Genomic DNA, 17333 nt, shown 5'->3' on the forward strand with positions numbered 1-17333 from the left:
AACTTGTTACTTTCAATTTCTAATCTAGTATGGATTGATAAATGTTTTGAGAGTTAAAAAAAAAAAGAATTATATTATTTCACCATACCTCTCTGTTAATATAATGGGCTTTTCCAGTGGCTCTGCAGGAAGTTTATGATTCTCAATAAGTCTTTTAAATAGGAGGGCTTCTTCTACTCTGTAAGGATTTAATAACATTACCTCTGTTTTGGATGTAATTAGCCACCCATCAGGAAACTTGAGATTGTGGATCAAGCAAAATTCGTCCTTCTCTTCTAAGTCAAATTTATGTTTCTCAAAATTTTTTTTTAAGTTTTCCATAGAAAAGGGGATCTGAACTATTTTAACATTTTGGTTCTTTCTTTTTTCAATTTGGCACTGAAAGAGGTCTTCAAGTTTTGGCTGATTCGATAATGAAGTTTTCAATTTGTGCTTCTGTGCCAAATGCCATGCACTGGTGGGCTTTATCTTTTTTCTGCCATCTTTTAATGATATTTGTGACTCTTGTTCAATGGCTCTCTTGATTTGCTTATTGTATCGTTCCAAATCTTTAGTAGCCTTCTCTTCATATCTATGAATAAAGATAAAATATAACTAATGAGGCCATAATCAGGAATATATTAATCATCTGAAGTAAATTTTATAAAAAGTAAAGATCTGGTATTCTAAATCTGATAATGATGAAAGAACTTCTATTGGACTAACCCTCCCATACATAACTATGATAAACTCTGCACAAAATACAGAAAACAACTATTTAAAATAGGCATGAAGAGCAACCAAAAACAGGCAGATATTGGAATAAATTTGACATTTGAAAAAAGAGATCCAGGGGTGCCTGGGTGGCTCAATTGGTCAAGTGTCCAACTTTGACTCAGGTCATGATCTCATGGTTTGGGGTTTGAGCCTCATGTTGGGCTCTGCAAGTGGGGAGCCTGCTTGGGATTCTCTCTCTCTCTGCCCCTCCCCAGCTTATGCTTTCTCTATTTCCCAAAATAAAGTTAAAAAAAAAAAAGATATCCATATTTATACAGATGTTACACAGAAGACAGCCCCCAGCATTAAGGGGAAGTGGCAAAAACTCAAGAAATAAGCTGCACTTTAAAAAAATTTTTTATGATTTTTATTATTTATTTTTATATCACATAATATTATAAGTTGCACTCTTATTAGCTTGAATCACCAGAACAGAGTTCCTTGCTTCCAAAACAAATGGAAATTGAAGGAGAAAATCCCGTTTGTGGCAACCCAGAGGAAAACAACTGCTAGAATGTTAAATGAGCTAAAAAGAGATTTTAGTGACTACCACTCCAGGGTAAATGGAGTTTCGAGTTTGAATTCTACATAATTAGATAGCTTAGTAAACACTTTGGATTTTAAATTAAAACTGGAGTAGGGCCAGGGTAAGGAAAAAATTATATCTTAGAACTAAGGAAGCTAGGATTTGCCCTAGGATTAAGGGGGAAATTTAAACACTCTAAGGATATATAAAACAGCCTCCACAAGCTCAACATGATCTGTCAGTAATTTAAATGCTTGGTAGAAAAAAACATGAATACGTTTCAGAAGAAGATAACAAAACCTACAGTTTCTTCAACAGATCACCCACAACGTCCATTATATAATCAAAAGTTACCATTCAAGCAATAAGACGAGAAAATGAGAGTCACAGTCAAGAGAAAAAGTGGTCAGTAAAACCAACCTCAAGATCATTCACTCAGATGTTGGAATTTGCAAAAAAGAAAAAAATTTTTTTAAAAATAGGTTTTAATAAATATTTAAGGACTTAGGGCAAAAGAAGATCATAATGAGAGAAAAGAAGGGGAATCTAAACAGAGAAGGGACGTTACAAAGAACCAAATGGAAATGGAAATTCTAGAACTAAAAAATACAGTATTTGAAATGAAAAATTCCCTGGGTAGGCTTAGCAGATCAGGGATGGCAAAAGAAGGGTTAGCAAACTTGAAGACAGATTAGTAGAAATGATCCAATCTGAACAATGGAAAGAAATAATGAAGATTAAAAAAAAAAAAATCTCAGTGGCCTATGGCACAACAACCTCACATATATGTAATTGGGAGTCCCAGATAAAAACCGTAATAGTGAGGGAAAAAAAATTGAAGAAATTATAGCATGGATGTTGTAATTTATATAAATGAAACCTTTTACAGATCCAAAAAGGTCAGTGAACCCCAAGCAGAATAAATACAAAGTCCACAGCTAGGCATATGAAAATGAAATTGCTCAGAACCAAAGATAAACACGAAATTCTGAAAGCACTGAGAGGGGGAAAAAAAGACAATACAAAAAAGAATACCACAAAAGATGGATATAAATTCTCATCAGAAGCAATGTAAAGCCAAATGACAGTGAATAACATCTTTTAAGTGCCAACAGAATACAGATTTCAATGCTACAAAGCCAAAGGTCTTTCGAAAATGAAGATGATACAAACATTTTCAGATAAAAGCTTAGAATCTTTTGCCAACAATAATTGCACTGTTAAGGGCTGATACCAGATAGAAATTCTGATCTATAGGAAAAAATGATGAGCCCCAAAAAATGGTAACTATGTAGGTAAAAAAGAAAAAGGATCTTTTAATATGATTCTCAGGGCTTCTGGGTGGCTCAGTCAATTGAGCGTCTGACACTTGATCTTGGCTCAGGTCATGATCGCAGGGTCGCCGGTACAAGTCTTCCATCAGGCTCTGCGCTGACCATGGAGCCTACTTAAGATTCTGTCTGTCTGTCTCTCCCTCTGCCCCCCCTCCTCGTTGTTCTCCCTCTCTCTCTCTCTCTTACTCTCTAAAAAAAGTTTTTTTTAGGGGGTGCCTGGGTGGCTCAGTTGGTTAAGCATCCACCTTTGGCTCAGGTCATGATTTCATGGTTTGTGTCAAGCCCCATGTTGTGCTCTGGGCTGACAGCTCAGAGCCTGGAGCCTGTTTCAGATTCTGTGTCTCCTGCTCTCTGTGTCCCTCCTCCCCTGTTCATGCTCTCTCTCTCTCAAAATATAAAATAAACATTAAAACAATTTTTTTAAAGATGTAACTAAATAAAATAGTCAATTCTACATCTGAAGAGTTCCTTACACATTTACTGTAATATCAACATGGAATAAACAATTCCCTGAGCACTATGTAAGAAAATGCATACACTTTAATACTCCATGTACTAAATAGATACTAGTAAAATTAAAAGTCACTATGATAGCATGCAAAATAAAAATTTTATGATTAAATTTATAATGATTCATACTTAAATATTAATTTTTTCAGTTGCTATTTGTTTCTCATTTTAGAGTCATCAGTGAAAAAATAAATTCAAATAAACTCAACACATCCAAACCATTTAATTTAGTTCATTTCAAAGGTACAAGATAATGAATATTTTAAAATTATACTGGGTAAAATGTCTAGAGATCTTTTTTTTTTGGCGGGGGGGGGCGGTGGTTAATGATAGCAGGAATAAAATGAAACTTCTAGAGCAAATCAAAGGCAGCCTAACATTGTGATTATATAACCCTTTCCTAAAAAAATGAGATGCCAGAGTCCTACTCTCAGATTTTCTAATTGTCCAGGCCTAGGTTGAGGTTGAACAGCACTGTTTTTAAAAGGCTCCATGGGTGCTTGCTTTGGCAGCACATATACTAAAATTGGAACTATACAGAGAAGATTAGCATGGCCCCTGCGCAAGGATGACACGCAAATTCGTGAAGCGTTCCATATTTAAAAAAAAAAAAAAAAAAAAAATTGGGCACCATAGGTGATTCTAATGCATACCCAGACCGAACTGAACTTTGGTGTCCAGCAAAGTGTAATAGTCAAGAGCACAGACCCTGGAGACAGACTCTCTGGTCTGGTCCTGCCACTTGGTAGCTCTGTAAACCTACGCAAATTATTTAATTTTTCTGTGCCTCAGGATAATTGCCTGTAATATATAATTAACCTACATCTACTTTACAGTTTTGATGTGAGCAATAAAATGAGTTACAATGTGTCGAGTACTTACAAAGTAATGCTTGGCACCACAGTAAAGGATTACAAATGTTTGCTATCATTTTCTATCAAGAAATACATCTTATAATGAATGGGGGAACATGACTGACTACAGGTTGGTAATTATTTAAGCAACTTTACTAAAAAAATTTTAAATGCAGTTTTAAATTTGAGACTGGAAAACTAACATTATTTCTAATCTTAAGTAACTCTTAAGAAACTAAGTTCTATTGTAGGTAATATACATGAAACATTTTAAAGGAGAAATTTAGATATGTGTTAGCAAGTAATGATATTTTGGGAGAACTATATTAAATGTTAAAGGTGAGACTAAGAGATAAGAGACTACAACATATCGTGCAGTTTGTACTCAGTACATGTTTGTTAAATGCAGGAATGTTAGCTGGATAGGAAGTTAAGAAAGACCTTGTTTCGCTGTAAACTAGATTAAAAAAAAATTATCTCTGGTTACTTACCAGGCTATACTCATAAAATTTTGTACCTAATTTTCTCCTACTTCTACTTAGAATCTGAAGTTCTGGATTAGCTATACAAAACACACAATTTTTGACAGTTTATTTTCAATAAGTACTATAAAAATAAGTATTTTTAGCTCTTGGATATTCGAATGCAAGATTTTTCCCTTACAGTGAAAAATGAGTTCAAGATGAAGGTCACCATTTGTAATTAATTATAATGTGCAAATTTTCACATATGGTACTAATCTTGTGATTTACTCAAGAAGTCAATTTAATTAGTTCCTTGGGAAATATAAAAAGCTATGTCCAAAGGAATATTAAGTAAATGTTAAGTAAAAACAGCTGCTACCTTTGACTTAATGTCATTAAGGGATTCAGTAACCTGAATGGAAAATATTAATTCTGATTTGACCAGTAATCAATTCAAATGTTTTTGTAACTACAGGTTACCTGTAATTATGTATATCATCTTCAATACTCCAACTAAATATTATTATTTTTTATTTTAGGTAAAAATATGTTCATAGTTACTATAAATGAAAAGTTCAAATTAACATCAATTGACTGAAACCCCGGTGACAGGGCACATGGTCTAAATATGGTTTCTAATTCATATTTAGAAATGAAAGGAGAAGAAAGGAAAGGAAAAGAAAGCAAAGGAAAATATATCCAGAAAGGAAGAACTAAAAAATGAAGTACCCCTACTCCAAAGTCTGTCCTATGCTCTCAGCAGAAAAACCCTGATCCTAGACCTTATCAAACTCTGTTATGGCTTACAGAACCTTCCATAATCTGGCCTGCCTTCCCTCCACTTACTTTACTATACTCTCTCATATTCTGTTCTTGTCAAAGTGGCATCTTTTATTTCCTCAATAACACTACTTTCCTTCAAGCTTCTGAGCCTTATGTACCATTTTATCTAGAAAATTCCCTACACCTTTCTGATTAATTTCTATTCAGGGAATCATTCATTTCCTGTCTCGTAGATGACATTAAGTCCAACTGCTAAGTATTTTCATAACTCCTTGTGTTTATTTTAAAACTCATTGTCTTCTATGATTACTGTTAGTTTGTGTCTTCCTCACTATACTGCATCATTTAGGAGAAAGTATATTTTATTTATCACTGTATCTGAAATGATTAGCTAGAGTACATAGGTCCTTGTATGCAGAATGTCTTTAATAAATACTCTAACTGAAGACAGGAAGGAAAGGAGGGAAGGAGGAAGAAGAAAAGGAGAAGGGAAAAGGAAGGGAAAAGGAAGGGAAAGGAGGAAGAGAAGGAAGAAGTAAGGGAAAGAAACAATAAGAAACAGAAGGGAAGGGAAAGGAAGAGAAGAAGAAGGGAAAGAAACAGAAGGAATAGGACAAAAAATGAAGGGAGGATAGATGGAAAGTCCATAGAAGTCTCTTATCCATAGAAGAGGAGTCTACTCTGATATCCCTTAGCACTTCTTACAGAATTTAGGATCACGCAAAGAATTCCAAAGTAAATACTACAAAAAAGTGGTAGTTACTGTGATTGCTGAGTGTGATCTCATTTTTGCTCTACTTTCTCACTAATCATAATTTTGGACACAGCCCTCATGGTCCCAAAACCCCTGGCCCTGGAAGATTCTAACACAACATTTTGTGACACACTGTAGCTCTCTGATTCCAAAACACCTGTATTTTCTTCTATTTCTGGCCTCCAAATTAATCTTGATTAAGCAAGTGAAAAATATTGTCAGTAACAAGTTTTCTGTTCACAGGTTAAAAACTGAGTAAGATCATGAACAATTATTTACTATGTGCCATTTTTCTTTAACACACAAAATCTTATTTAATCCTTCCAACAACCCAAGAGATACTGCCCACACATTTTTAGAAAAAGTCAGCAGAGAAAGAAACTCAAATTAAAACCTGGTGTAGTTCCAGAGGTCTGCTCTTGACCAACACTGCCTCTTTTGTCTACCTGATGGCAGTAAAACAGAGAAGATTCTGGATTCGAGAATACTGTCTGATGATAAACATATTTTTAGATGAGTTCTATTAACCATAATCTTCTACCTTGAGGCCTACAAAAAGAAACAATGGTGACACACACTCCCCAAAAGTCAACAGGAATAATACCTGCTGTTGGGTTGTAAGGGAATGGCTATTCTAAGCTGTTATACTGTCACTACCTTCCAGGAAAGGGAAGCATCTATGCCTTTTTTTCCCTATTCTCAGATAATACTCAACTCATCATCTCTCTGCTGGTCAATGCAATTCAACTTTTGTGGGCCTGCTGTACTAAAAGTTAAATGCACTGATCTTTAAAGTGCCTGTATCACTTAGATAAAACTAAAGACAATCACAGTGTGTGAACCTTATTTGCAGCCTGATTTAAATAAACAAACTTAAAAATTTGATATTTATGAAGTAATCAGAAATCCAAACACTGAATATTTGAGGATATTAAGCAATTCTTGTTTTAAAAATTATCATGACTGTAGTAGGGCTATATTTAAAATAAGAGTATCTTATTATACATGCTAAAATGTTTATGAAATATATGATACTATCCTAGGATGTGCTTCAGAATAATAATGGTAAAAAGGAAAAGTGAAGTGCATAGAGGTACAGATGAAACGAAACTGACCACAAGATGATGGTTCGTGAAACAAGGTATGGGTTCATTGTCTGCTTAGTCTATTTTTGTGTATGTCTGGGAAAAGAAAAATACAACCATCCCCACCAAAAAAGAAAGAAAAAATAAATAAAAAGTAAAGAGAGAAGATAATTTATGGAGGCTTTGCCTACTGGTGTTAATCATTATTCTTTTAAATTGAGGGTGTGTAAGATTGAATAAGTTAATGAAAAAGTAAAAAAAACAAAACAAAAAACTGATCTAGTATCCACGTAATTTGTCAATCTAAATGGTAAGTTGCATTTAAATTGTTTTCCAGATGTTTCATGTAATATTGATATGCCCCAAATAAGAATACATAATTGGAAGTATAATTCCACTCTTTCATTTTCTGGTGGGCTAGATCACTTAAGACATAGTACTTTGTATTTATAGTAAGTGCCCTCAGTCAACTATAAACACTCATCATATTATTTTATGATATTTATTTAGATCATCTGATCTAAAGATGGCACGTAATATGTAGTTATTTTAATCAAAGACAGATCAAACCACCTATTTACCTACCAAAAAACTCACCATAGTTTATTAGTTGCCAACGAATAAATAAAAGATTTTAGAAGGAATCCTTGAGTTATACTGAAGAGGGATAGCATTAACCGCACTAAACCGAATCTGCAAAAATATTGTAATTTTTATACTGTGTTACATATTTTGAAGACCAATTTAAAAAGGGGAATGGTCAAGATATTTCTTAAAACCGCCACTGCTATAGCTGTTTTAATGCATAAGCTTTAAAAAGAGAAAATCCTGTCATAGAAAGATTGTTTAAGATAAAATAAGAAACAGAAGAAAACAGTAGTTTTAAATTAAGAAGAATGGAAAACCTTGAACTTCAAATTTCAATAATAAGACAGTAGTTAAGGCTTGTACCAAAAACAAAAAACAAACAAAAAACTAAAAACCTCTAAATTTAAAAAAGTGATGCCAAAATAGGTACTCTAGCCAAACCAAAAGGTATTTTCCATTCTGCTTTTCCATAAATAAGAAGTTTAATTTTTTTTTTTTTAACCCAGTGAGTCATATAGAATGGAAATATCTCAGCATCAGGTCACATGCAAGCTCTGGAAACTTACTTCAGTTTTTCCTCTTCACTCAATGTCTTCCACAGTTCTTCAATTTGTACTGTTGCATCCTCCAGCTTTTCTGTGAGAAACTGAGCACGATGATCTTGAACAAAAAGGGCACTTGCTGACATGGGTTTCTTGATTACTCGATTGCTAATTAAATCATAAGCTGTAAGCTGTCCAGATTTGTTGTCTACCACATTTGATTTTTTGTTACAGGAACCTTCACTGAGATTCTTTTGTTCAGGGCTTGGAGAAGTATTATTACTTAATTTACACGCTGAACTTTCTTGAGGCACTAAAATTTTCACGGGTTCAATGTTTTCTCCCATTGAATTTTTAAGTGTATTTCCCTTGCTCCAGTCATCTGCACAGATTTCCAAAGACTTCTCAGGACCTGCTGCTTCCTTATTGTTCCCACTCTCATCTCTATTGCTTTTATTGCCATTTTCTGATTGGGTGTGCTTAACAGAATCTACAAAACAAATTTCACTACATTCCTTCTGAGCATCCTCACATGATAAATTATTCACTGGGATCTCCTGAAATATATTTCTAGTGTTCTTATCAATGTTAGAATTTTCACTATTAAAATGATCATCATAATGGTCATCAACATGTAGCTGATGACTTAAACAATAATTAGTGTTTTTCCCAGATTTATCATTATGCACATCATTTTGGAAAGGAATGGCTGAAGTATCAACATTTGGATAATTATTTCCAGATGATTCCATCTTATTAAAAAGCACATCTGTTTCTGTTGTATTACTAACAACCATGTCAGCTGAGGAAACATCTGTTTTATTATTTTCATTTGTACCAGGTAGTGATCCGTAACAAGTCGTCATCAGATTTTCAAGAGCAATTAAAACAGATTCCTAAAAATATAAATTAACAAATGTTACAGAAAATTATAAAAATAATAAGTTAGATTTAAAATATTTAAAAATACATAAAAACTCTCACACATGAAAATGGTTAGAGCTGCGTAAGATTATAAATAACATAAATTTTAAAAAATTATCCAAAATTACCTTATTCTGTAATAATACTTGACTTTTATCTGGTGTTAAATTTACATCCACATCAGCTGTAGGAACATCAATTTTCAGAAAGAAAATGGGATACAAACGAGTGGATTCCTTTAGGCACTTCAGATTGTAATAATGTCGGATTAGCTAGAAATAAAAATACCATGTATATAAGGATAGTATTGCCATCCTTAAATACAACCAAAAGAAGTATAGTCAGCTGAGAAACTGAGTGGATGTAACTTCTTGTTAGGAAAAGCAGTATCTAAATGGTAATACTCATTTCGAGCCCTTGAACTTGCATGAAATACAAGTATATTCATTAGGAAGTACAAATATTCAATGTAACTGGCCTCATGGTTAAAAGATCATAGTGTCATGGATGTTATCAAAATCCAGGCTTCAAATCCAAACTCTGTTACTTCCTGACTACAGTGGGCTACGAAAGTCACTAACATTTCAGTTTCTTCACTATAAATAAGGATAACAGTTCATCACAGAACTGTTGTGAAGTCCTATGTAAGACACCTAGCACAATGCTTAAAAAATATTACTGTATCTCTTTTTCTTTTCCTTATATTTTAGAGCAAATCCTTAGAAGTAGTCCTCATAATAAGCTGACAAATGACAGAGCTAGTTTTCATTTCTGATTCCAAGCAGTATTTTTTTCCCAAAGTAGATTACCTTTAATATGTCTTTTTGATGTATTGGTCGACTGTTTATAAAGATAAAACTCCTTTCTGGGGTTGAAAGACTTGTAAAAGAGTGGTCTGCATCTTGCTTTGGAAGAAATCCACTTAGATAAATCTGCAATTATAATAAATAATTACAGAATTAATGTGCATTGTCAACAATGACTGTGGTTCCAGGGGTCTGGCTATATATAAGAGATATAAAAAAACAAAATGGATTTTCATCTTATGGTCTCAAGAGTTATATACTTGCTGATAACCATGCCTTGAACATTAACCTTAAATGAAATACTGAAGCATATATTACATTGATGTTCTCAGTCTCTCTTTCTACAACTCTATTTTAAGGAAAAATTAGCATTCATAAAAGCTTCATGAATGAGCATATGCCTTACTGTCACAGACATACAGCATAAATACTGATCTCTGTTCAACCCTATCTTCTTTAGACTTTTAAAAATTTCTTTTAACATTTAAAAATTCTTCATATTGTGACTTTCTTTTAGCTATTTGTCCTTTTTAGCCAGCTCTTCATGTAGAGAAGTGACTGGTTTATATCTTTATTCTGAGTGGGCTGTGAAGTCAATCTGAGTTTTCATTTCTCAATTAAAAAACGTCTTTTACTCTTTGACACTGATTGCAATACTTTATTTCCATTCTTGTTTAGAGAACCTATCTACAATCAAACCAATTATTTTTATGCTTTCTCTATTTTACAAATGTATGAAGAGGAGACAGAAAATGATGAAGGATCCTAGAAAAAAAATACCAGAGAGAAGAGAGAGATTGAGGAGATAGAAGGCAAGGAAAATGCTCCTACTTTTTACCTTTAAAGATAATATAGAGAATTGTTAAGAATACAGGATAGAGCCAGACTGACATGATTTAAATCCCAGCTCCACTACTAACTACGGGACCTTGGTCAAGTTATTTAAAATACAAGCCCTATACTCTCTTATATGGAACAACTAGTAACAGATGTATTTATATTAACCTGTTTAAAAAAACCCCACTAATAGTAAAATTTCAGCTTAGGTTTAGGAAAATGAGACTGTCAGTGGAGATGCTATTTTTAGGTAAGCAGAAACCACGAGGCTCTTCACTAACATAGTGAGTAGGCTGCCATCTAAGTCTATGGCTATCCCTACCCTTGGAAGTAAGTGTTTAAGGAGCTGCATTACCAATTTTAGAACACTAAGTGCATTACTGTCACAGTGCCAAACTGTGCCAATTTAAAAAATAAATTAATAAAGCTGGATAATCCATTACAAAATACTACTTAATTAACTGTTAAAACTTCACAGCATTTATAAATGGTTGTATCATATACCAGGTAACTTGAGACCCTTCTTTAAGTACCTGCTGAGCATCAGAAAGCACCTGTTTAGTCTCTGAAAGACTTACTGGGTTTGTGGACTTAAAACAAAAAAACCTTCCCCAAATAGGTAAGAATAAAAAATAAAATGAAGAAAAAACTGGTGATATTACTAATGTTTTATTTTTATACCATCTTAGCTGTCCACTGAATAATTATTATTATTACCAAATACTGAGCTTTAAAAATGGCTTAGGATAACCTTAAGAACTAACGAAGTATTATTTAAGTTATACAAAAAAGTAAAATCAAAGAGTAGTCTTAAAGTGCTCCAAAAATGAAAATCATGGTAGTTTATGGAAAAAGAATGACTGTTAGACCAAATCAGTGCAACCAAATAAAAAATCTGACTATACAGGACTCTCTGCCTAAGTATTCCTCAACCTAGAAAGCAAAAAAAAAGAAAAAGAAAAGCAAAACATAAATACTTCTCCCCTGATTACTCTTCAACTGTAGACCTCTCCCTCTTTACCCTCATCTCCAACCTCCTATAATCTGGCTACTACTACATCTCCAATGGACACTCAGTCCACTTTTTGACTCTCTGCAGATCTTGACACCATAATTCTTTAATTTGGGAAGCATCACTCTGCTTCAGCCTTCTCTTTTCATCTTTCTGCTTCCCCCCAACACTTCCTCTTAGTCTGGTTTGCTGATTTCTCTCCCTTTGCTTACCGCCTATAAATGATGATGGGCCTGAGTTCTATCATCAGAGCCTTTTTTCTTGGTCTCTACTCTCCAAGTAATATCATTCACATCTATATAGATACACCAGCGATACTAAGATAAAGATGTACAGCCTGTATTTCTTTCACCCCCAAATGCTTTCTATTTTTAACTAGCTGTCACAAAAATCTTCTCAATCTCACCACATTCAAAACTTGATAAAATACTTCACCCCATTGCTTTCCTGCTGCACAACTGGTTTCTCCTATATTCCCTTAGCATGATAATGAGCCCTGCCACCTATCCAATCTGTCAAACCTATCTCCTTTTCTCTACTCTGATTCTGTTCAAGTAACCCTGACTGGTGTCCTAACAGTGGTCTCCTCTTTCAGTAAGCCTCAAGAACACCAAGGAGTTCTATTTCTAAAGTAATAATTTAAGTATTTCTGCTCAGGACACTGGAATAAGTTCATGAAGGAACTCCCTTCTCCCCACCCCATCACAACTGCAAATACATAGCAGTGATAGATAAAATCAACTTATACAAAAATTTCAAAAGACTGAACCATTTAAAAGTAAGACAAATACAAAGATGTTATGGATGCAAACCATAACAGAAAGTGATGGCTGAAATCAAAAGCCCTATGTGCTCTAGGATCACAAACCAGCTGTCAGAAAAAAAAAAATTTTGTAACTATGTGTAGTAATGGATGTAACTAGACTTACTGTGGTGATCATTTTGTAATACATACGTATTTTGTTGTACACTTGAAACTAATATAATGTTATATGTCAACTATATCTCAACTTAAGAAAGAAACCATTTATGCCAGTTAGAATTTAAATTCTGATGTGGAAACAGGGACAGAAAATACATACAAGGCAAGAGATCAAAATCAGTCTTTCCATATGAAATGGGCTGCTGAGACACCTCCCTTTCGCCCCTTCAAAAATGCTTAAAAATACTGTGACCACGGTTTGTGGAGCTGCTTGCAAGGATTATAGGAAAGAGTGTGGATAACTCCAAAATCAAAAAATAAAGCTAAGCCAAGTCAGCTAGGAAAAGAGGTCTGTAAAATCTTGGCAGGATGAAAGACATGAACTACCTGGTTTTAAAATGGGGCCTGGAGGTTGGTGGTATCTGCCAAACCACAGGGAGGAAGAAGGTCGAGTGGGTAAAAACAAAATAACAAAAACAATAAACTTGCATTCATGATGACTGTGCAAATTAAAATTTCAAAGCATATAAAACAGCAGAGAATGAAAGAACATTCTCCCACGAAAGTAGAAACAGTACAGCAATATGAAAAGAACTTTGAAATTAGTATGTGTACCATACTTTTAAGAGTGAAGAAAAAGCAGGGGTACCATCCAGGTATCAAAAGCGTCCAACTTTTGATCTCAGCTCAAGTCTTTTTTTTTTTTTTTTATTTTTAAAAATACTTATTCATTTTTGAAAGACAGAGAGAGATAGAGCACAAGCAGCGGGGGTGTCAAAGAGAAAGGGAGACACAGAATCTGAAGCAGGGTCCAGGCTCTGAGCTGTCAGCACAGATCCCAATGTGGGGCTCGAACTCACAGACTCGAGATCATGACCTGAGCCGAAGTCAGATGCTCAACCGACTGAGCCACCCAGGAACCCCACAGTTATAATTAAGTTTAAAAGAGAAGAGGAAAATGAATAAATTCTAAATCCTGGAAATACAGATTTGGGAATAAAAATCAGACAGCACTGAGGAATTCACCAAGAACTTGGCATGGAACAATGCAGAGATAAAAAATATCCAGAGAAGACAGATGCCAAAAAACAAACATGAAACAAAATAAAGCTTTAGGAGCTCCCTTAAGCCAACAAAGCCACACTGGAAAACTCCTAATAAATGCTACCACAGCAGCAGTATAGCTGGGATAACCACCCATAATTAAGAGACTGTACAACATGGAGTGGCTGTAGTTAAGAAATGGACCTTCAACATTGTAGGAAGAGATATATAAAGATTCTCTATACCCAAGGTTCCCAATGACCAATGTGTTTGCCATCCCAGTACAGTGAAGGGGCCTTGGTGGTAAGTGTCACAACTTGAAGGTATGTAATGGGATAGAAGTGAGGTGAGGGGGGACAACTATTAGCAGTTGACAAGCAACTTAAGATTGATTTTGGGCAGGAATGAGAAGAGGCCAAAGAAACTCTGATATAGGACAACCCTCCTTACAAGCCCAGGAAGCATGGAGTGGTGATGGGTGGCTACTGGCAACATAAATATAGCACCTATTTAAATACGCAGTATACAAATAGAACAGGGATTTGGTTAGATGATCACTCACTAGAGACACACTTAAAAGGTTATTATTCTGACAACTCATGGAACTGGAACGATTCAGCAACACATGCTTTCTAAATTACCCTATTCCTCCATGCAAGAATAACCACATGAAGGTGTAGCAAAAGTTTTGATATCCAAGATGGATTACCAGCAGTCCTCACACAATTCTATCTCAAGAGAAAATTAAGGGGCGCCTGGGTGGCTCAGTCAGTTAAGCGTCTGACTTTGGCTCAGGTCATGATCTCACGGTTCGTGGGTTCGAGCCCGGCGTCGGACTCTGTGCTGACAGCTCAGAGCCTGGAGCTTACTTCGGATTCTGTGTCTCCTCCTCTCACTCTGCCCCTCCCCTGCTCATGCTCTGTCTCTATCTCTCAAGAATAAATAAACTTAAAAAAAAAAAAAAAAAGAGAGAATTAAAAAAAAGAGAAAATTAAAAAAAACAATGGGCAAGCACAGATATGGCAATATATCTCAATACAGATCATGGGAAAAAATTCTCAATTGCAAAACTAATGGGATAGTTCCAATCACACATGAAATCATAACTGACCAAGGTCTAAATCTGTTTTTCATACTTGAATGTGCACCTGGGAACCTTGTTAAAATGCATGTCCTGATTCAGTATTCTGGGACGAGGCCAGAGATCCTTCACTTCTAACAAGCATACAAGTAACGCCAATGCTGCTGGTCTTCAGACCAAACTATGGCAGCTAGAATCTCTAGAGCACATACCAAAGACCTGGAGTCTGGATCTCCTGTCATAAGCTTCCTGGGTTATCAGTGTCAACAACAAAGTCCCACAAAGCCACGAGGAACACAGGGGAATTTACTAGCCCAAGACAGTACCTTTACTATCCCAAGTCAGCCACCATAACCAGACTAAGGTGGCACTAGGTTATATTGAAACCACTGAACAACTATTAAGGGAGCTCTGAAAAACAGAACACATGTCAGATCATGGCCATGCTCCAGGTACTATAGCTGGCCGGTAAGGATGGCCTGAATTGTTCCTCAGGCAGAGAACATTAACTGAGTATAAACTCCCACCTAAGGCTAATAAAATGATAATAATTAAGAACTCAATACTGCAAGAAAAATAGAAGAAATAGTAGTAGAAAAGAGATTTCAACAAATTATGAAAAAAGAAGAATAGAACAGAGAAATCAACTGCCTAGCACAACAGAGAGCCTTCAGGTTTAAGGTCAACAGACCAGCAAAAACAAACAGATTCTATTTTATAGACTCTTCTGTAAAGAAACTAAGAATAATTATAGACTCTTCTATAAAGACACTGAATAAGGACAACTGATCTAATTTTGTGCTAGAAAGGAAAAAAAAAAAAGAGAGAAAAAGAAGAAGAAAGGGAATGGAGGGGGAAGGGAAGGGAAAGAAATGAAATGAATTTCCTGAGAACTAGAACAGTGAGTATGAGTGCAGTGGGGTAAGCCCCCACCCCATGATGGTATTTGTGACTCCCCCAGAGTCTGGGAACAGGAACAGGATCTTGATTAATTAATAGTCAAGTAAAGCCTAATAGTCAATAAGTCTAGCCACAAACACTGAGTTCCCAATTAGATTTCTTATTCACACAAAAAGATGGCTTGGAGGTAAAAGACCTGAAAAGCAAAACAAAATTGACCTCCTAAGCAATAGATAGTTTAAGAAACAACTTTAAAATAGAAACAAAACTTAGCATCTCTAAAGATTCAAGATTTTGTATCCACAAAACAGTAAGAAGTTGTGAAAAAACGGTAGATTTAAAAATGCTCTTGGAAATTAAACATAAAGGTTTCAAAATATTCAGAAGGGGCAAGAGAGGGTCAGACATCTCCAAAAACTTACAGAAAAAAGATGAAAACCTGAGAAAAATAGTAAGAGAAAAATAAGAGGAAGTCCTAAATCAATAATAAGGAGTTTAATTAAAAGACAAAAATTATCGAGGTGCCTGAGTGGCTCAGTTGGTTCAGCGCCTGACTTCGGGTCAGGTCACGATCTCACAGCTTGTGGTTTGAGCCCCGTGTCAGGTTCTGTGCTGAGAGCTCAGAGCCTGGAGCCTGCTTTGGATTCTGTGTCTCCCTCTCTCTCTCTGCCCCTCCCCCACTCATGCTCTGTCTCTCAAAAAAAAGAGAAAAATTATCAAAGTTATGACAGCTAGAAGTATATAACCCAGAGCTGAAAAAGATATAGGAGTATTCAGACTCAAGAAGTCTCAAACCAAGTGTTCAGCATAAAAAGCAAATGAGTAATAAAAGACACATCTATAGACATGCTTAAAAAACTGAACACAAAGATCCTAAAAAACGTTCAGAAAAAAAAAAATACAGATCAGCTAGAAAGAAAGAATTGGAATGCATACATCTTCCCATCAGCCACAGTGAATGGTCAAAGACATTAAATGCCTTTAAACTTATTTTCTCTGCTAGAACTGATACATGAATTTAGCAAAGTTGCAGGATACAAAATCAATGTACAGAAATCAGTTGCATTCTTATACACTAATAATGAAACAACAGAAAGACAAATAAAGAAACTGATCCCGGGGCACCTGAGTGGCTCAGTCGGTTAAGTGTCCGACTTCAGCTCAGGTCACGATCTCCCGGTCCGTGAGTTCAAGCCCCGCGTCGGGCTCTGGGCTGATGGCTCAGAGCCTGGAGCCTGCTTCAGATTCTGTGTCTCCCCTCTGCCCCTCCCCTGTTCATGCTCTGTCTCATTCTGTCTCAAAAATAAATTTAAAAAAACGTTAAAAAAAAAATTAAAAAAAAAAAAAAAGAAAGAAACTGATCCCATTCACAATTGCACCAAGAAGCATAAAATACCTAGGAATAAATCTAACCAAAGATGTAAAAGATCTGTATGCTGAAAACTATAGAAAGCTTATGAAGGAAATTGAAGAAGATATAAAGAAATGGAAAGACATTTCGTGCTCATGGATTGGAAGAATAAATATTGTCAAAATGTCAATACCACCCAAAGCTATCTACACATTCAATGCGATCCCAATCAAAATTGCACGAGCATTCTTCTCGAAACT

General features: G+C 35.2%; 1 protein-coding gene and 1 non-coding gene across 7 annotated transcripts in view; one reads left to right on the plus strand and one right to left on the minus strand.

The window, feature by feature from the left end:
• PMS1 (PMS1 homolog 1, mismatch repair system component) overlaps positions 1 to 17333 on the minus strand; it is a 102527-nt gene that overhangs the window by 16417 nt on the left and 68777 nt on the right. For 4 of the 6 annotated variants that reach the window (XM_049615342.1, XM_049615343.1, XM_049615340.1 and 1 more), the window contains 4 exons: positions 9930 to 10052; positions 9249 to 9392; positions 8221 to 9092; positions 89 to 571 (listed from right to left, as the gene is read on the minus strand). In XM_049615342.1, the coding sequence (XP_049471299.1) occupies positions 89 to 571; positions 8221 to 9092; positions 9249 to 9392; positions 9930 to 10052 (1622 nt within the window). The remainder of the gene's footprint in view (positions 1 to 88; positions 572 to 8220; positions 9093 to 9248; positions 9393 to 9929; positions 10053 to 17333) is intronic. The other 2 variants (XM_049615345.1, XM_049615344.1) reach the window with 1 other exon arrangement.
• LOC125912050 (U6 spliceosomal RNA) lies at positions 3623 to 3729 on the plus strand. Its single transcript, XR_007454601.1, has one exon. It is a non-coding gene; the product is annotated as a U6 spliceosomal RNA (small nuclear RNA).

The sequence above is a fragment of the Panthera uncia genome, assembly GCF_023721935.1.
Source record: "Panthera uncia isolate 11264 chromosome C1 unlocalized genomic scaffold, Puncia_PCG_1.0 HiC_scaffold_3, whole genome shotgun sequence".
Taxonomy (NCBI): Eukaryota; Metazoa; Chordata; class Mammalia; order Carnivora; family Felidae; genus Panthera; species Panthera uncia.